This window comes from Chiloscyllium punctatum, chromosome 3 (assembly GCF_047496795.1).
Source record: "Chiloscyllium punctatum isolate Juve2018m chromosome 3, sChiPun1.3, whole genome shotgun sequence".
Lineage (NCBI taxonomy): Eukaryota > Metazoa > Chordata > Chondrichthyes > Orectolobiformes > Hemiscylliidae > Chiloscyllium > Chiloscyllium punctatum.
The window spans coordinates 89,039,060-89,059,691 of record NC_092741.1 but is presented as its reverse complement, the minus strand read 5'-3'; the positions used below and the strand labels follow the sequence as shown (position 1 = coordinate 89,059,691).

The 20,632-nt window shown below is 40.2% G+C and overlaps 2 protein-coding genes across 9 annotated transcripts in view; one reads left to right on the top strand and one right to left on the bottom strand.

Annotated features, from left to right (window-relative positions):
* leg1.1 (liver-enriched gene 1, tandem duplicate 1) overlaps positions 1-16,065 on the bottom strand; it is a 59,799-nt gene extending 43,734 nt beyond the window's left edge. The window contains exon 1 of the mRNA XM_072549039.1: positions 15,862-16,065. Within this exon, the coding sequence (XP_072405140.1) occupies positions 15,862-15,874 (13 nt within the window). The 5' untranslated portion in view covers positions 15,875-16,065. The remainder of the gene's footprint in view (positions 1-15,861) is intronic.
* Positions 16,066-16,322: 257 nt separating this feature from the next.
* The window catches only part of LOC140462502 (microtubule cross-linking factor 3), an 80,116-nt gene continuing 75,806 nt past the window's right edge, over positions 16,323-20,632 (top strand). For 3 of the 8 annotated variants that reach the window (XR_011954536.1, XM_072556013.1, XM_072556010.1), the window contains exon 1: positions 16,323-16,543. The gene's annotated coding sequence lies outside the window, so the exon portion shown is untranslated. Of the gene's footprint in view, positions 17,000-20,632 lie in introns of all 8 variants that reach the window. The other 5 variants (XR_011954535.1, XM_072556014.1, XM_072556015.1 and 2 more) reach the window with 3 other exon arrangements.

Genomic DNA, 20,632 nt, shown 5'->3' with positions numbered 1-20,632 from the left:
TTATTTTTATGTTCAATTCCTCTTACAATGAAGTTAGTTATCCTATTAGCCTTCTTGATACATGTTGTATCTGGTGGTGAATTTCCTGTCACTCATTCACCTAAATTCCTCTTCACATCGGATGTCTACAATCATTCTCCATTTGCCATACTCTGTGTTTTTCATTCTTCCTGAAATAAAAAAAACTTTATAATTTCCCACATTATATTTCATCTGTCAGATTTTTGCCCAAACACTCAACCAATCTGATTGCAACTTCTGCCCATCTGAATAGGCTCCACAGGTGAGAAGGCCATACAGAATATTCAAGGCTGTCGGCAGTTGGCATTGAGTAACTGAGATGGGCATTGCCAATCTATGTAGGAGATCATGAAGGCTCATTGCGGTGGAGGCTTCTTTTGATGAGTTCATAAAAGGAATAAGAATGGGTAATAAATACTGGTCAAATCAGTGATGCTGACATCCAAGAACAGATTTTTTGGAATGGTATAACTGCTTGTAGCCAGAGCTTCCAGGATATTAGAAACAAAAACAGAGGTTGCTGCAAAAGCTCATCAGATCTGACAGCATTTGTGCAGAGAAATCAGAGTGAACATTTCGGGTCTGGTGATCCTTCCTCGTGACCTGAAAAGTTAACTCTGATTACTCTTCACAGATTCTGTCAGACGTGCTGAGCTTTTCCAGCAACTTCTGTTTTTGTTTCTGATTTACAGCATCCTCAGTTCTTTCAGCTCCTAGGATATTATTGCAGAATAGAAACTCCTCCAAACGAACGGCTACTCCCTATGGCACCCACAGTATCTGAAGGAGAGGGAGGAGAATTAAAGGAGGCCTTTCTGGCCTCTGCAGAGACCCTGACTCACTGTGAGGAAAGTACTGGCAGCAATACTAATTGATCCGTAGGTTGACAGTTAATTGACACTAATTACAACATTCTCAATGGTCAACCACTGATGCCAAGCAAGTCAATCATGTCAGTCTGACCTTACCCAGCAAGAATACTCAGAGGCAGAGTAATCAGCTCAACAACTTGATGGGTAATTTTCTAAAATTCCTCCCCTCCTTTTTTCAAACTACGGAATAAGATTCTACCCTATTGTTAGCAGTAAACACATCTAGGTCAGGATCACATAACCCGATTATTCCCAACACACAGATGAAGAACTCTTACCATGCCTTGCTTTTAGTTTCCAATGACATTCTCCAAGCAAATTCGCCTGAGGTTTCCTATGTATCCAATTGTCCAAACAAAAATCAGCTTTAAATGCTTTTATTTTTTACATTAGAAAATATAGTGAAAAAGAAAAAGGTGGTATTCATTTATTTTTCTAACTTCATATGTCCAATTGGTTTCCATTCCTTTTCCCTTAGAATGATTCTTTGACTATATTTTATAAAGGACACAGACAAGGCTGACTCAACTACAATATTGTTGTTTATTAAAATATACATCCTGACACACTGATATAAAACCTCTAAACTGCTTTAAATGGTACAACACCTTAATCAGTTCATCCAGTTTAAATCCCTCCATGATTCAACCTCAGCTTTAAAACTAAAACACATAAAGTTAACATGATTTATTAGCAAAAACACTTTTGCCAAGAAACCTCAGACAAAACCGATGTTTCTGCCCCAAACTGTACTTAATTCAGACTCAAACCCATTGAATTTGATTGTCACCTCGAAATTACCCTAATGTCTTAGCCCCATTATCTTTTGGATTTGGCTGATAACTTACAAACCTGCATGCGGTTAGTCCTTCAGGTGGGAACTACTGGCTGACCAATTCTGAAGCTCCATCTTGAAAGCAGTGCCAAACCCTTTACTCTTGTCCTTCTTATGATGATCACTACTAAAATGTCATAAACATGCTTCCTGAGGCCATTCTGCCAATGGTCACTGTTTAACACTCTCTTTGATTCTTCTTCACAGACATATACAGTGCCGATGTTATTTCCACAACTTGAAAGCAATTAATTCCTTCAAGATGAGGAATCCTTGCTCCAAAGCTGATCTGTATTCAATATGATTCTCTCTTTCAAATTGAGTGACATTTATTTTTCAGTCATTTCTTTATTATTAGATTCCCTACAGCGCAGAAACAGGCCCTTCGGGTCCACAACAACCCCCCAAAGAGTAACCGATCGCCCTACTTGTACACTTATCTCACTATGGGCAATTTGGCATGGCCAATTCACCTGACTTTCCTCCCACATCTTTGGACTGTGGAGGAAACTGGAGCACCCAGTAGAAACCCATGTAGACACAGGTAGAATGTGAAAACTCAACGCAGTCACCCGAGGCTGGAATTGAACCTGGGTCCCCAGCACTGTGAGGCAGCAGTACGAACCACTGAGCCACCGTGCTGCAATGGCTTCCTCCATTTCTTAGTTTTATTATATGATGATGGTTATCTTGTGTCATTGTTGTGAGGATGTCTCAAATCCTATTCTGTTTTAATATAATCAGTTTTGTTGTGATATTTGCATACCTGAGATTAACACTCTCACCCTTCCCTAACCCACTTCCCCTCACCATGGAGGCAGCCTCTGCACATTTTGAATCGAGAGTTGGTTTATTTACAGCACTCGTGTCCATTAGGCTTTGGATTTTTCCATCATATTTCATAAATTGGTGGGGGTGCCAATCCCACATACTGTCGAGTGGTTTGGCTGATTCACTTCTTTAATTTTATTTACTGATAACTTCTATTGATTGATCATTTGTGATGAGTTACTTTCACAACTCCCATTTAGCTCTTTCTCTTTATCAGTTTTCTAGTTGGTTATGTATCTTTTGGAAAAATGCTTCAGGGTATTAAGCATTCCTGAACAGTAAAATTTTCAGGAGCTGGAACTTATAAACACAGAAGTCCATTACTAATTACATTTCATTTAGAGGCATAGAATTGTAGAGATGTACAGCACGGAAACAGACTCTTCAATCCAACTTGTCCATGCTGACCAGATAATCTAAACTAATCCAGTTCCATTTGCCAGCACTTGGCCCATATCCCTCTAAACCCTTCCTATTCGTATACCAATGCAGATGCCTTTTAATTGTACCAATCTCCACAACTTCCTCTGGCAGCTCATTCCATAGGCGCACCACCCTCCACGTGAAAATGTTGGCCCTTAGGTCCCTTTTGTATCTTTCTCCTCTCACCCTAAACCTATGTCCTCTATTTCTGGACTTCGCCACCCCAGGGAAAAGACTTTGTCTATTTATCCTATTCCTGTCCCTCAGATTTTATAAACCTCTATAAGGTCACCCCTCGGTCTTTGACATTCCAGGGAAAACAGTCCCAGCCTGTTCAGCATCTCCCTGTAGCTCAAATCCTCCAACCCTGGCAACATCCTTGTAAATCTTTTCTGAACCCTTTCAAGTTTCACAACATTTTTCCGATAGGAAGGAGACCAGAATTGCACGCAATATTCCAACAGTGGCCTAACCAATGTCCTGTACAGTCGCAACATGACCTTTCAACTCCTGTACTCAATGCTCTGACCAATAAAGGAAAGTATACTAAATGCCTTCTTTACTATCCTATCTACCTGCGACTCTACTTTCAGGGAACTATGAACTTGTAGTCCAAGGTCTCTTTGTTCAGCAATACTCCCTAGGACCTTACTATTAGGTGTATAAGTCATACTCTAATTTTATTTTCCAAAATGTAGCACCTCGCATTTATTTAAATTAAACTCCATCTGCCACTCCTCAGCCCATTGGCCCAGCTGATTAAGATCTCGTTGTACTCTGAGGTAACCTTCTTTGCTGTCCATGACACCTCCAATTTTGGGACCATCTGCAAACTTACTAATTATTATCTCCATGTTCACATCCAAATCATTTATGTAACTGATGAAAAGTAGCGGACCCAGCAGCGATCCTTGTGGCACTCCACTGGTCACAGGCCTAGAATCTGAAAACAGCACCAGCACCCTCTGTCTTCTACCTTCGCGCCAGTTCAGTATCTAAATGGCTACTTCTCCCTGTATTCCATGAGATCTTACCTTGCTAACCAATCTCTCATGGGGAACTTTGTCGAAAGCCTTACTGAAGTCCATCTAGATCACATCCACCGCTCTGCCCTCTTCACTCCTCTGTGTTACCTCTTCAAAAAACTCAATCAAGTTAGTGAGATATGATCTCCCAAACACAAAGTCATGTTGACTATCCTAATCAGTCCTTGCCTTTCCAAATACATGTAAATCCTGTCCATCAGGATTCTCTCCAAAAACTTGTCCACCACCGATGTCAGGCTCACTGGTCTATAGTTCCCTGACTTTTCCTTACCACCTTTCTTAAATAGTGGCACCATATTAGCCAACCTCCAGTCTTTCTGCACCTCATCTGTGATGATCGATGATACAAATATTTCAGTAAGAAACCCAGCAATCACTTCTCTAGCTTCCCACAGAGTTCTAGGGTATACCTGATCAGGTCCTGGGGAATTATCCACTTTTATGCGTTTTAAGGCAAGCAGCATTTCCTCCTCTGTATTATAGATATTTTTCAAGATGTCACCATCTATTTTCCCACATTCTATATCTTCCATGTCCTTCTCCACAGTAAACACTGATGCAAAATACTTATTTAGTATCTCCCCCATCTCCTGCAGCTATACACATAGTTTGCCTAGTTTATCTTACACGATTTAACACGATATGCTTTGACAAAAGGTTTTTCAGGAGAGATGTTAGTCTAATTCAGCTTATTATAGTTGAGCTTTAGTACCATAAAGTTGCTCATTCTTCCATAGAGACAGTACCTTCCATGACTACTTATATGACAATAGACAATAGACAATAGACAATAGACAATAGATGCAGGAGTAGGCCATTCTGCCCTTCGAGCCTGCACTGCCATTCAATATGATCATGGCTGATCATTCCTAATCAGTATCCTGTTCCAGCCTTATCTCCATACCCCTTGACTCCACTATAGAACATAGAACATAGAACAATACAGCACAGAACAGGCCCTTCGGCCCACGATGTTGTGCCGAACTTCTATCCTAGATTAAGCACCCATCCATGTACCTATCCAAATGCCGCTTAAAGGTCGCCAATGAATCTGACTCTACCACTCCCACGGGCAGCGCATTCCATGCCCCCACCACTCTCTGGGTAAAGAACCCACCCCTGACATCTCCCCTATACCTTCCACCCTTCACCTTAAATTTATGTCCCCTTGTAACACTCTGTTGTACCCGGGGAAAAAGTTTCTGACTGTCTACTCTATCTATTCCTCTGATCATCTTATAAACCTCTATCAAGTCACCCCTCATCCTTCGCCGTTCCAACGAGAAAAGGCCGAGAACTCTCAACCTATCCTCGTACGACCTACTCTCCATTCCAGGCAACATCCTGGTAAATCTTCTCTGCACCCTCTCCAAAGCTTCCACATCTTTCCTAAAGTGAGGCGACCAGAACTGCACACAGTACTCCAAATGTGGCCTAACCAAAGTCCTGTACAGCTGCAACATCACCTCACGACTCTTGAATTCAATCCCTCTGCTAATGAACGATAATACTCCATAGGCCTTCTTACAAACTCTATCCACCTGAGTGGCAACCTTCAAAGATCTATGTACATAGACCCCAAGATCCCTCTGTTCCTCCACCTGACCAAGAACCCTACCATTAACCCTGTATTCCGCATTCTTATTTGTTCTTCCAAAATGGACAACCTCACACTTGGCAGGGTTGAACTCCATCTGCCACTCCTCAGCCCAGCTCTGCATCATATCTAAGTCCCTCTGCAGCCGACAACAGCCCTCCTCACTGTCCACGACTCCACCTATCTTTGTATCATCTGCAAATTTACTGACCCACCCTTCGACTCCCTCATCTAAGTCATTAATAAAAATTACAAACAGCAGAGGACCCAGAACTGATCCCTGTGGAACTCCACTTGTAACTGGACTCCATGCTGAATATTTACCATCTACCACCACTATCTTTAAGAGCTCTATCCAATTCTTTCTTAAAAGAATCCAGAGACTGGGCCTCCACTGCCCTCTGGGGCAGAGCATTCCACACAGCCACCACTCTCTGGGTGAAGTAGTTTCTCCTCATCTCTGTCCTAAATGGTCTACCCCGTATTTTTAAGTTGTGTCCTCTGGTTCGGCACTCCCCCATCAACGGAAATATGTTCCCTCCTGCCAGAGTGTCCAGTCCTTTCATAATCCTATACGTTTCAATCAGATCCCCTCTCAGTCTTCTAAACTCAAGGGTATACAAGCCCAGTCGCTTCAGTCTTTCCGTGTAAGGCAATCCTGCCATTCCAGGAATTGACCTCGTGAACCTACGCTGCACTCCCTCAATAGCCAGAATGTCTTTCCTCAAATTTGGAGACCAGAACTGTACACAGTACTCCAGGTGTGGTCTCACCAGGGCCCTGTACAGCTGCAGAAGCACCTCTTTGCTTCTATACTCAATCCCTCTTGTTATGAAGGCCAGCATGCTATTAGCCTTCTTCACGACCTGCTGTACCTGCATGCTTGCCTTCATTGACTGGTGGACAAGAACACCCAGATCTCTCTGAACAGCATCTTTACCTAATTTGATACCATTGAGGTAGTAATCTGCCTTCCTGTTCTTGCCACCAAAGTGGATAACCAGACATTTATCCACATTAAACTGCATCTGCCATGCATCTGCCCACTCACCTAACTTGTCCAGGTCACCCTGTAATCCCCTAACATCCTCATCACATTTCACCCTACCACCTAGCTTTGTGTCATCAGCAAATTTGCTAATGTTATTGCTGATACCATCTTCTATATCATTTACATATATTGTAAAAAGCTGCGGTCCCAGCACGGATCCCTGCGGTACCCCACTGGTCACTGCCTGCCATTTCGAAATGGAGCCGTTAATCACTACCCTTTGTTTCCTATTAGCCAACCATTTCTCTATCCAATCTAGTACTTTGCCCCCAATCCCGTGCGCCCTAATTTTACTCACTAACCTCTTGTGTGGGACTTTATCAAAAGCTTTCTGAAAGTCCAGGTACACTACATCCACTGGATCTCCCTCGTCCATCTTCCGAGTTACATCCTCAAAAAATTCAAGAAGATTAGTCAAGCATGATTTCCCCTTCATAAATCCATGCTGACTCTGTCCTATCCTGTTACTATTATCCAGATGTGCCGTAATTTCATCCTTTATAATAGACTCCAGCATCTTTCCCACCACTGAGGTCAGACTAACTGGTCTATAATTTCCTGCTTTCTCCCGCCCACCCTTCTTAAAAAGTGGCACAACATTAGCCGCCCTCCAATCCTCAGGAACCAACCCCGATTCTATTGAACTCTGGAAAATAATCACCAGCGCATCCACGATTTCCCGAGCCACCTCCTTCAGTACCGTGGGATGCAGGCCATCAGGTCCCGGAGACTTATCAACCTTCAGACCTAACAGTCTCTCCAACACCAAATCCTGGCAAATAGAAATTCCCTTAAGTTCAGGTCCTTCAGCCACTGTTACCTCAGGGAGATTGCTTGTGTCTTCCCCAGTGAACACAGATCTGAAGTACCCATTTAATTCCTCTGCCATTTCTTCGTTCCCAGTAATATATTCCCCTGCTTCTGTCTTCAAGGGCCCAATTTTTGTCCTAACCATTTTTTTGCCTTGGACATACCTAAAAAAGCTTTTACTATCCTCCTTTATATTCTTGGCCAGTTTACCTTCGTACCTCATTTTTTCTCTGCGTATTTCCTTCTTACTAATCCTCTGTTGTTCTTTAAAAGCTTCCCAGTCCTCCGTTTTCCCGCTTATCTTCGCTAAGTTATACTTTTTCTCTTTTAACCTTATATGTTTCTTTACTTCCCTTGTCAGCCACGGCCGCCCATGTCTCCTCCTGGGATCTTTCTTCCTTTTAGGAATGAACTGATCCTGCATCTTCTGCATTATACACAGAAATATCCGCCATTGTTCCTCCACGGTCTTCCCTGTTAAGGTATTGAACCATTGAACTTTGGCCAGTTGCTCCCTCATAGCTCCATATTTCCCTTTATTCAACTGAAATATTGTCACTTCAGATTGTACCCACTCCCTCTCAAATTGCAGATTGAAGCTTATTGTATTATCTTAAAGGGCAAGGGCAGCAGATACATGGGAACACCACTTCAAGTACTCGTCAAAACCGCTCATCATTTTGACTTGGAAATACATCACAGTTCCTTCACTGCTGATGTAAATTGCTCCCTAAGGGCATTGTGGGTCTATCTACAGCACATGGATTGTGGCAGTTCAAAAAAGCAGCACTTTCACAAAGAAAAATAGAGGTGAGCATTAAATGCTGGTAAGCCAGTGATGCACATGTTCCATGAGTGAAAAGAAAAAAAGGACATATGAAGACTATAACATGACCTCTAAATTGCTATTCCTTGAGATACTGCTTTCTCTGTTGTGAATTTGATAATAATCACCAAAATGGAAAAAGGCTATTCAGCTCAACCAGGTTATGTAGGAACTTATCCTCTATATAATATAGCGCTATTATATTTGTCAGTTTTCTTCCCATATGCTTCAATATACTGTCTTGTTTTAGCTTTCGACCTTCTTGAAATGATGTCTGTTTCAATCATGAAAAGGTATTTTGCAAACGATTGCGAGTGTGTAAAAGAGAATTTCTTTTTCTCTGTGCATGAAATGTACAGTCACAATTTTTCAAGCCTGCCTCAGCATCATCTTACTAAATTAGATTACTTACAGTGTGGAAACAGGCCCTTCGGCCCAACAAGTCCACACCGCCCCGCCGAAGCGTAACCCACCCATACATCTACATCTACCCCTTACCTAACACTACGGGCAATTTAGCATGGCCAATTCACCTGACCTGCACATCTTTAGACTGTGGGAAGAAACTGGAGCACCCGGAGGAAACCCACACAGATACAGGGAGAACGTGCAAACTCCACACAGTCAGTCGCCTGAGGCAGGAATTGAACCCGGGTCTCTGGCGCTGTGAGGCAGCAGTGCTAGCCACTGTGCCACCGTGCCGCCCTAAAATCCACAGTGGTTCTTTACTGTTGCATATTTGTCCTACAATATAGAGCCTAGAATTGCACACAGTACACTGAAAATAACATTATTGTTGTTTTATATGGATTCACCATTACAAAATCACAGAATTGTTATGAAAGGAAGCCATTTGGCCCATCAAGTCTGTTCTCTGAATGAGCATCATGTGTTAGTGTTTTTTCCTAATAACCCAACACACAGTTTTGATTAAAATAATCACCTAATGCCATCTTGAATACCTCAGTTAAACCTATCTTTACCACAGTGAATCATAACTTTTATATTTAGTATTACATAAACTTTTTCTTTTATTATGGTTTTAGTCAATTAAAATGCAACTACAACCCCAAATCTCTTTTCCTTTTAAAGGATTCGAACTTCTGCATTCGACTAAAATAGTAAAGCACTTTGGATGGCCAGTTGTAGGCTGTCTTTGATTAACAACCAGATCATCAGCAGTGTTACTATGGCGATAAGCTTACCGACACTATTTTAAGGCTGTTATAGTCCAATTAATTTCAGGCTTGATAGTTGGAAATAATTCATTTATCTTTGTCTTTTAATTGTATTTAATATTTCTCCACATGCATGCTACAGGCATTGCTTAGTTTCAAAACTGAGGGTTCTTACTCTTTAATTGGTGTTTGAAAGGAAGCTGATGTGATGATAATTGGCTCTGTTCAATTTATGGATAAATGATAATCCACATTGTTTGGTGGCCTTTACTTACTTAGGGTTGGCTAGTAAAATAGATAGTTTTGCACAAGTTTTAATACTGCAGCTGGGACGTTATTAAGGCTTTTATGCTGTAGTCTTCTCTTTTATAATGCCGCATAAAGTGAATCAAGTTTACTGACGTCATCAAAACAACCCATGTGGATGTCGAGTGATAAAAATAGATGGAGACGCCTATATGGACTGGTGCAATGATAAAATTTTAAAGGATTGGTACATAAACAGGAAGGGTTAGAGGGATATGGCCAAATGCTGGCAAATGGGACTAGATTAACTTGGGATATCTGGTAGCATGGACGAGTTGAACCAAGGGCTCTGTTTCCATGCTGTGCAGCTCTATGACTGCTGTAAGGGCAGATTGTGGGCATGTGCCTCTCCCTAAAGCTAGAAGAAAGCCAGATAGTTTTTCCCACCAGTTCCTGTAAGCTATTTCCTTTAACCAGTAACTAACAGACTTAGTAATTAAAATGCAAATTGCCCTATGCTTCTATAAAGATATGAAAGAACCTGGAGAGAAGAGATTGAAGAACATAAAGTCCTGGCAAGCCAAAAGGCACATATCAAAGAAGCCTGTGAATTGGTGGTAATGAACTTTGTTTCCCAATTTTGTTTTCCCCTTCATCCATAAGACCAGCATATTTTCTTTGTTTATCTGTGTCTATCTATATCTGTCACAGGCATTTTAAAAGAGTTTAGAATTTTAGTTAGTAGATCTATATGTTGATAGTTCATAACTGTTTAGTTCATATTAAGTACAGGAACCTGGTCAGTGTTTTCAGTTAATGTGATTTCAACTGACAAGTAAATGGAGGTCTTTGCATACTTTCACTGAATCATTAATACACACCTATGATTAACGGAATAAAAGCAAATTACTGCGGATGCTGGGATCTGAAACCAAAAGAGAAAATGCTGGAAAATCTCAGCAGGTCTGGCAGCATCTGTAAGGAGAGAAAAGAGCTGACGTTTTGAGTCTAACTGACCCTTTGTCAAACTGCTTTGACAAAAGGTCAGTTAGACTTGAAACAGCAACTCTTTTCTCTCCTTACAGCATTTTCTCTTTTGGTTTCATGATTAACAGGACTTGAGGATGAACATGCTTTTTCAAATGAGTCACAACAGCCTTCATCCTGGATGCCTGCATCAGTCTTGATCTTCCTGAATTCTCTAGGTTCTTGAATTGTCCCTACGAGTTGGGCAGTAGCAAACGTAACTGTGATATATAAGAGGGGAAGAAAGAAAAAGCAAACCATACCACAGTTAGTCCTAATATCAGTAGTAGCGAAAATGTTAGAATTTGTTATAAGGGAAGTGACAACAGGGTACAGTACTTAAAAGATCATAGTATGATTAGATAGAGTTTGTGCTGTTTTATAATTAATCATAAACACCCATAGCTTGGGGAGTGAAAATGCTTTATTTAGAATTTTTGACTGAAGTTTAATGTGTTAAGCAGTTTCTCACGAAAACGTCAGAAGATAGTTTAGAATTGTTAAAAGGTTATATCAGTAAAGGAATTTAGTAAAGGTTCCAGACCAGAATTGTTTTTGGTAAAACCATAAAGGATTTTAATTAAAGCGGAGAAAGGCCAACCTCAGTTATACAAAGGTTCCTAGAAGAGCCTATCAGTTTATCAAAACTGGCAGTTGAAGCCACAGTCCTGTAGAGAAGACAGAGAAGGGAATTCTCTCTAGTCTGAGTACTATAAAGGGATTCTTTTGGGAAGATAGTTTTTTCCACATGTTTTAAAACTGTTAAATTTGTGTTATATGAAAATGGTTTGAGTTATTATGGGTTATTATATTTTATCTTCCTTTCTTTTGTGTAATTAAGTTCAGTTTTAATGATGAAACAAAATCTTCAGCATTGCATGTTTATATTTCAGTGACAGACCACATCACTAAAATTAAACAAAAACAAAATATGATCAATCAAGCCAAATTTCAGTCAGGGATCTGATTTGTCCAATGAAAATACTGGGATCATAAAAATTCCAAGAAATGTCATCCAGGGATTAAATGCCAGAAGGAAGCCTAGGACTCATGGGACTGGGAGTAATATATTAAAAATGGATTGTAAGATATAACTCAAAAGATTGTTGCATGGATCAGTACATAGGCCAAAGCTATTTACATTTGATAATTATCTTCACTTTGAGGATACACTCCATCATATTGTGTAACTCTATCCCTTGTTAAGTGCAAGAGAATTTGAACAAATCTTACAACTCAAGACTGTGCATTCATAAGGTGCTGCCGACCATTGGTAACAGTAGAATTGTATTCATCTTCTATCTGTAACCTCATGGCCTGGGATATTCCCTGCTCTACTATTACCATTAAGTCAGGGTATCAACATCAATGTTCAAAATCACATTGGTGACATCCAAGTGGCAAGTAACATTCATAGCACACAATTAACAGGCAATAACTTTCTCAAACAAGAAAGAATCTAACTATCTCCCCTTGACATTCAGTGGCACTAACATCACCAGTTTACCATCTATCAACACCCTGCAGGTTACTATTGATCAGAAACTGAACTGGACCAGCCATATAAATACTTTGGCTACAAGAACAAAATAAGTCTAGAAACTCTGTGGTATGAAGCTCACCTACTCCCAAATGCTTGTTCCCATCTGCAAGGCACAAGTCAGCAGTGTGATGGAATACTCTCTACTTATTTGGATGGATGCAGGTCCAACTTTGCTCAAGGTGTTTGAAGCTATTGAGGTCAAATCAGCCCACTTGATTGGCATCCCGACCACCAACTACAACATTGACTCCATCCACCATCAGTGCGCAGTGCAGCAGTGTGTAACTTTCGCAGGATGAACTGCAATGATTTACAAAGATTCTTCAACAGAACCTTTCAAACCTCTGACCTTTACCATTTAGTAGCAGATACATGGGGACACCACAATCTGCAATTTCCTCTCCAAGTCACACACCATCTTGACTTGAAATTATTGTCACTGAGTCAAAATTCTGGAATTCTCTTTCCAACAGCACTGAGGGTGTACTTTCACCTCAGAAACTGCAACAGTTCAGGAAGGGAGCTCATGACCATCTCCTCGAAGCTGATTAAAATGAGCAATAAATGCTGGCCTGAACAGTGACCCCACATCCTGTCAAAATAAAATGGTTGAGATGTGAATGTCTACAATTGGCCAATGTTAAAAGGCTGGACGGGGAAGTTAGCAGTGGAGAAAACATTCACTTTCTCCACCATCAATACACAATGTCATTTGTGTGTACCATCTGTTCACCAAGGCTCCTTTGATTTGATTTATTTATTATCATGTATATCTTACAAAATATAGATAAAACTGTTGAAGTGTCGCCAGTCTCCAGTGCCATCCTAAAACATAGAAAAATAAACAAAATGTAGAATATAAATGCTGAAAAATGAAGAAATAAAGAAAGTGTCCAACTTTACAGTGCATCTTAAGTGCTCCATCATGGATCATTGGTCTGGTGGCCAGGCACAAGTCCCCTTCACTGCACTGCTGCTGATGGAACAAAAGTTGCCACTCTTTGGTGTCATCTCACCACCACTGACGCCCTCGCCACAATGGGTTCTCACTGGACTGCACCAATGAAAATGTCACCAATGCTGCAGGATACTGTACTGGCCCCAAATCAACTCTACCACTGCCTTCAGTGCACTTTGGACTCACCTCATCGATGCAGTGATGCCACTGGATCTTGTGCTGGGCCCAAACCCATCTCTGCTACCACCTCCATGAATCTGTGTCCATCCCAATAATGGAGGCAGACATCACCAGGATCCTAAACTCACCTCTGTAGCAGCAGCTGTGAGTCCGTGCTGGGACTGCCTCACTAATGCAGAAGCCGCTGGGCACTCAAACGCTCCTCTGATAATGCCATCATGTATCCACGCTGGGTCTACTCAATGTGCTGACAACATGTTTGAAATATGTGCCTTTCACCGCTTGGAAGGATGAGTGTAGCCAATGCATGTGAACATCATCATGTGAAAGATCATTCCTCTAGCCATACAGTATCCTGAGTTGGAGAAAGGAAGTACTGCAGATGCTGGAGATCACAGTTGAAAAGTGTGGTGCTGGGAAAGCACAGGAGGTCAGGCAGCAGCCGACCAGCAGGAGAATCACTATTTCGGGCTATAGCACTCTGTCGGGAATGTTGGGACATAAGGGAGCTGCGAAGCTGAGATATAAATACAAGGGTGTGGGTGGGGCTGGGGTGAAGGTTGCTAAGAAGGCGATAGGTAGATGCAGGTGCGGGGTGGCTGGAGACCATAGGGGAGGGTAGAGTGGATAGGTGAGAAGGAAGATGGATAGGTAGGGCAGTTCAATAGGGCAGTGCCGAGTTTGAGGGTTGGATCTCGGATGAGGTGGGGGGAGACGAGGTGAGGAAACTGGTGAAATTGACATTGTACTATATCGCTATTCCTTCACTGTGACTTGGTCAAAATCCTGGAGCTCCTTTCCTAAACGCACTCTGGGTATATCTACACCAGATGGACTGAAATGATTCAAGAAAGCAGCTTGCACCTCATTGACATTTGTCAATGACAGTCAGTAATAGGGAACAAATGCTGGCCTAGTCAGAAGCACACATGTTCTGTAAAACAATTTTTAAAAAGCTGTGAGGAGGTTTCAAAGAGACTGCGATGGGATATAGATTAAAGATGTGATCAAATAACAGTATAATGTGAGGAAGTGTGAAATTATCTGCTTTGGGAAGAAGCATCAAAAAGCAGAATTTTTAAAAAATGTGAAACTAATAAATGTTGATATTCAGAAGAAATCGGAAGTCCTTCTATACAAATCATAATTTTGAAATGTAAGTTGAACAAGTGATTACAAATATAAATAGCAGGCTTTCTGTTATTCATTTACAGGATGTGACCATTGCTGGCTGGGCCACCATTTATTACCCATCCCCAATTGCATGTGGGCAGTTAGAATTCCATTGCTGTGGTTTTGGAATCAATTGCTGGCCAAACAAGATAAGGATAGCAGTTACCTTCCCTAAACGTCATTACTGAAACAAATGCTTGTTTTCCTCCACTGATGGACTTCATTACTTCTAATTCCAGGCTTTTATTGAATTCAAACTTGATCATCCGACACATGTGGGACTTGAACCCTAGTCCCCAGGTCATTATTTGAGTTCCCACATTAATAGATCTGGTGATAATACTGGTAGACCATTACTTCCCCTGCTTTATCCAAGCATTTTCAGTAGAACCTTACATGGGGTTTTTCTAAAAACATATCAAGAACCCAATGAACAATTTTGGTCTCTATCAAAGAAACAACATTCTTGCTTTAGAGAGCGCACAGCAAAACTTCATTAGATTAATTCCTGTGATGAGAGGGCAGCCACTTTTTGGAATAATGGAATTTACAAAGATGAAAGATGATGTCAGTGAATTGTATTAAATGTTTGGACAACTTGACAGGACATATGCTGAGAGATTGTTACTTCTGGATGGAGAGTCATTGTCTTACATCAAGGGCAGAAGGGAACAGCCATTCTGAACTGTGATTAGGAACAATTTCTTTACTTTAAAGGATACAAACCTTTGGAATACTCTATCCTCGAGTGTTGTTAATATATAATCATTGAGCACAGTCAAGAATATGATCAATAAATTCTTAGACACTGAGAGAATCAAAAGGTATGTGAATAAGGTAGGAAACTTGGCAGAAGTTTGACTAAAATTTTTTAAATTAACAAACAGCCTTTAGGGGCTATACGCCACACTCCTGTTTCTTACACGGTTGCACATTGTGGCGATTTTCTTTTACTTATTTGTGGGTTACGGATGTCGCTGGCTGGCCAGCATTTATTGCCCATCTCTAGTTGCCCTTGGGAAGGTGGTGGTGCCTTCTTGAACCACTGCAGTCTACTGCTCAAAGGCCACAATGCTTGAGGGAGCTTATGATACCACTGAACTCAGAAGGATATTTATGGAAGAGATGAATTTGTACATTGCTTGATTTTGTCACAATAAAATTAAATGCAAGTGATATGTATTAAATAGTATAGTGAAATTTAGCGTCAATTGCTCCGATGAAGTTGTCAGAATGTCAATATACCTTTCAGAAGCATTACATGTCAATGTGCCTTAGACTCACTTTCATGATGTCGACATTGTATCACAGCATATGACCGTTTTCATCTGTTTTCATCTTAGCCAAGGATAACCTGAAGGATGACACGCAATTAAAAGCGTGATTCTCCTTTGTAATATAATTGCTTATTGTTCGCCCAGATACTGATATGTGCCCAGTGAATGCAGTGTTCGCATGTAATTATTAGCTGCGTTAAAGGTCTGTTCGATTCTCCAGTTCTATTACTAGTTTCTGAGGTAACATAAGCACTGCCGCATCAGGTAAAGTACAGCTGGACGCACAGCTACATTAAAAATAAGCATCAAAGAAATACGCCTTTACAATCGGCCAATGCCCCTTTAAGTCACGCTGGCAATCTCGAAGAAGGGAAAGTGACGAGATTCTAGAAACAAAGACATTTCCCCATGTTGTACAATAGTGTCACTTCCTGTGAGGTCGCAGCAATTGTCGGGAACACCGGTGATTCAGCTGATCCAAAAGTGGCGTATACAGGACCGCCTCAGCAGCGAGTGTATGATAAGTCCCTCCCTCTCTGGATATCTTATCTATCTATCAGGTCAATAGTCTGTAGGGGAGTGTAGATGCAAGTAAAGCAGCAAGCCGAACTCAGCCATGGTAGCTCTTCGAGCAACACTAGCCGAACATGGTGAGTCCCTTCTTCCTAAGACCTTCCGCTTGCCAAGCCAGGAGGCTCAATTACTAAACTCACTGGTACATCTTCGCAAAGAGAACAAAAAAAAGTATCTTCGGATTTTGCCAATAAAACTTCTGCTTTAGATTTAATGATGTTAATGAAGAATCATTTGTTCACTTTCTACGACTGAGTTTTTTTTTCACTAATATGACTTTGTTAGATTATCCGCGCTCGTTGTTTCCTAGCTTTTTTGCGGGCTCTCTTGGCTGTTGAAATATGCCTGTCACAGCACTTTGCACAATAGCGGCTGCAGGGATGTCGCTTCATGTTCCCGGTTACTGGAGGATGCCAAAGAAGTAATCATTTCCGTTCCTGTAGGAAATGGAGGACTTAGAAATTTTCCAGCAGATTTTTATTCTAGTTAATGGTGTACCAGCAGGAACAGTTAAAATATTCGCGTAATCTAAGGTATACTTTCTATTATTCTTGGTATCGAAATATTAGATCCTGTATCTCCGCCCACTGAGCCGCGCCCATGGAACCAAGATGGTTACGAGCACATTTAATGTTACATTGTGTTCTGAAGAGCAATCTCACAATTCATTAAAAGATATTCCTGAGAAAATGGGTAACCTCTTTTATATTTTGAGAATAAGGTATTTCATGTCATTTAAACTGTAACACACCAAATATCCACCCACTATACCTTAAATAACGTGATTGTTTGGGGAGATTTGATGTCTTCGGGATATGCCTTTTAAAAAAGCTGCATTGGCCAATTACTTAGTGAATCCTGGGCCAGGCTGGTTAGTAGTCTCTCTTGATAGCTGCATGTTTTATAATTCATTTATACTGGGTTGCCGAAAGGAAATTGCTTTTGTAGGGGTTTGACACTCTGTGGTTTAACGAACTGACAGTAATGGATTTTTGCAAGGTATGGGATAAGTAAGTAAGAATACATATCACAGCAATGATACTGTGTAGAGGTAGGCCAGGAAGAGGAGGGGAGGAATTTGGCTTGTGGTATTGAAAGAGCAAAGGCTGTACACAGAGATAATGGATGTGTCTGGGAATAGGGACACTAATAATGAAATTTATTACTTCTGGTTTCTAAATGTGTGGGGACCCATCATGCCTGATCCTGCCACTCTATCTAAGAATGCATCCCACTTACATCAATCCCTTTAGGCATGGCTAGATTAGCTGAGCCAAAAACTTGGAGAATTCATATGTCACTAGAATATGGAAATGCTGCTTGAATTTAGACAATGCGGGTGGCTAGTAAAGACTATCAGTATTACTCCTTTTTGTTTTTCATCATATATTCCGCATGATTAAGAGATTGCTTGTAAGGTTCTGGAACTGAATGGTCAGTATCCCAACCTTCAGTAACTACCTTTCCAATTCCAATAAGTGAGCTAGACTGGATAGTCAGTGCCCAGTGCTGCCTTGGCATACTGTGGACGAATCTGATGTAAATATCAGGTTGGCAGTTCTATCACTAATGGTTTACTTGGTTTTGGTTTTAGTTCCCAGGTGTGTTCTGGAAGAGAGCTGAACTACAAAAAGAATGGTCTTTGCCTCTTCTATCCTCGGGTTAATAGTCATTGGTCATTAGGCAAAGCATTGATTTGAGCTCTCTCAAAATAGATAATGGGTACAAAGAATGAGCAGTACCCCTTGCCTAAAAATGTATGCATTTGTTCCAACTGACCTTTCTGAGCATGAAAAATGCTCCATTATATCATGGATTTACCAGTTGGAGGTGCAGAGCTTGAGTATCTACTTGTCCTTTTGCAGCATTAGAATGGTAGGTATGATTTTTTTCATATAATGCACACATTTTCAATATCGTCCCCCTATTGGAATCTGTCAATAGTGTTAATTCCAAGTCTCTTGAGTTTGTCATGAACAACATGATACATGTCCACATACAAGATAATGGCAGGACCTCTGCAGAATATGTCTGATGTTACAGACATTTAAAATGTATCAACTAAATATAATATATGCAGGTATTGAATAATGCTTACCACTTAACTGGTTAACATTAATGGAGGTCAAGATTTAGAGAAATCTCATGATTGCTGTATTGCATAAAAGTTTTAAATGTAATTAATAATATTTGTGACTCACCCAAAGATGATCCTATAAGCATAATTGTAAACTGCAAAAATAGTGTACCAATTAGTCAGACCAAATTAGAAAATAGGCTGAGAGAATTAGAATGTTGCTTCACTCTTAAATATAAAATTGGCATTTTTAAGTTGCATTAGTTCACGTAGGGAGTGAATTTTGTGGCATTTTAAGTTATAAAATGGATTTCCATTAGTTGTGTTGACCTACAATAAGGAGAAAAGTACACTGAATCACATTAACAAATTTACTTCGATTTGAAACATGATCATGAGAATTGTTTTTAAACCTCAACTTAGCTTGATAGATGATTCATAAAATAGGTTCATCCAAGATACTGTGCAGGAGTAGTGTTCTGAAGCACAAAGTCTGTGAAATAAATTTATTTCTTAAGTTATTCTGCAGGGAAATTACCACTCCTGCATTCCATGTGAGGCACTGTGCTGAAAGGAATTTTGCCAGAGATGGGTCTCCAATGCTGATGTGCTTATTCTATCCAATCCATTGTCCCTTTCAGCATGTCTTTGCAATGAACCAGTATATTGGTGACTTTACCCTAAATTCAATTGTTCCAAGACATACTTTGTTAAACTCCTTGCATGTCATCACTACAAAACTGACTATGTTTTAAGTTCTTCAGTGATCGGGACATCCTGAGGACTTAGACATTGATACATAAATGCCATTTTATTCTTTTTAAGGACAGGCTAAATCATTTAAATATTGCATAATATATGATTAGATTTTACTGTTCCATTAACAAATTGAATTTGTCAATATTTCCTTTTGTTTTAATGTATTCCTTGTTGGTCATGCTTGCATCTTCAGTAAGATGGGTAAAAGCAATGACTGCAGATGCTGGAAATCAGATTCTGGATCAGAGTGGTGCTGGAAAAGCACAGCAGTTTAGGCAGCATCCAAGGAGCAGTAACTGCTCCTCGGATGCTGCCTGAACTGCTGTGCTTTTCCAGCACCACTCTAATCCAGAATCTTCAGTAAGACGGCAGGTAGCCTGCTTCAAAAGATTACAGATTGAGCTCTTTACCCAGTCAATAGAGTTATATTTTACAGATCTACACTTCTTTTAAATTCAGCCATATACAGGGAGAATATCTCATCTTCTCAGACCTCGTATATAATTAAATGCACACCAACAATACATTATTTTACAAATAATGTAAGGAACAATACTTATTTGCTGTATACAGTCTTTAGCACTGTACACAAGCATACTGGCACATAAACATAGAGTCCACTTTAAGACTTGTTAAATGAATTTGTCCGGGCAAAAAAAAATTAACAACAGTTGTAAAAACAGTTACTTATACCACTGAAAGCAGAATGATTCTTTATCATACTGGAATCTGTCTTGAGGTAGGATAATTATACAGTAGGTGTCATTGTGAAATATACATTATTACAATGAAGAAATAATGAAATATGTACCTCTTTAATGAAGTGGGGAACCTAGAAAATATGGCAAAAAGTCTACATACACCAAATGGAATGATACTAAAAGCAAATGTGAGAGCAAGTAGATTGAAAAATTTAAAACAGACTTTATAAGCAGGCACATTGAGTACATGGGCAAAGAGGGTATGATAATTTTGTATATAATGATGATTAGATTAGAATTACATATCTCCAATATTGGGGAGCAAAAATGGCCGACCAGTTTTGGAATAAAGTTGCTGATTAAATATAGAAGATAAGCATGAAGGTAAGCTAATGCAACCAACTTCTGTGTTGCAGGAAATTGCCTTCACAGAAAGTATAAACAAACTCACAGAAATCTTCTGCAACTATTGACACATTTTCTGGCAATCCTCTACAAATATGGAAATGTTAGTTGCAATTCCTTCTAATATTAAGCATTGCTGGTATCCTTTGAAAATAACAGCATGCTCTGTGGTCACTGGCAGTTGTTTTTTTTTCAAATTTCATTAGAGTTGTGGGAATCAAAAA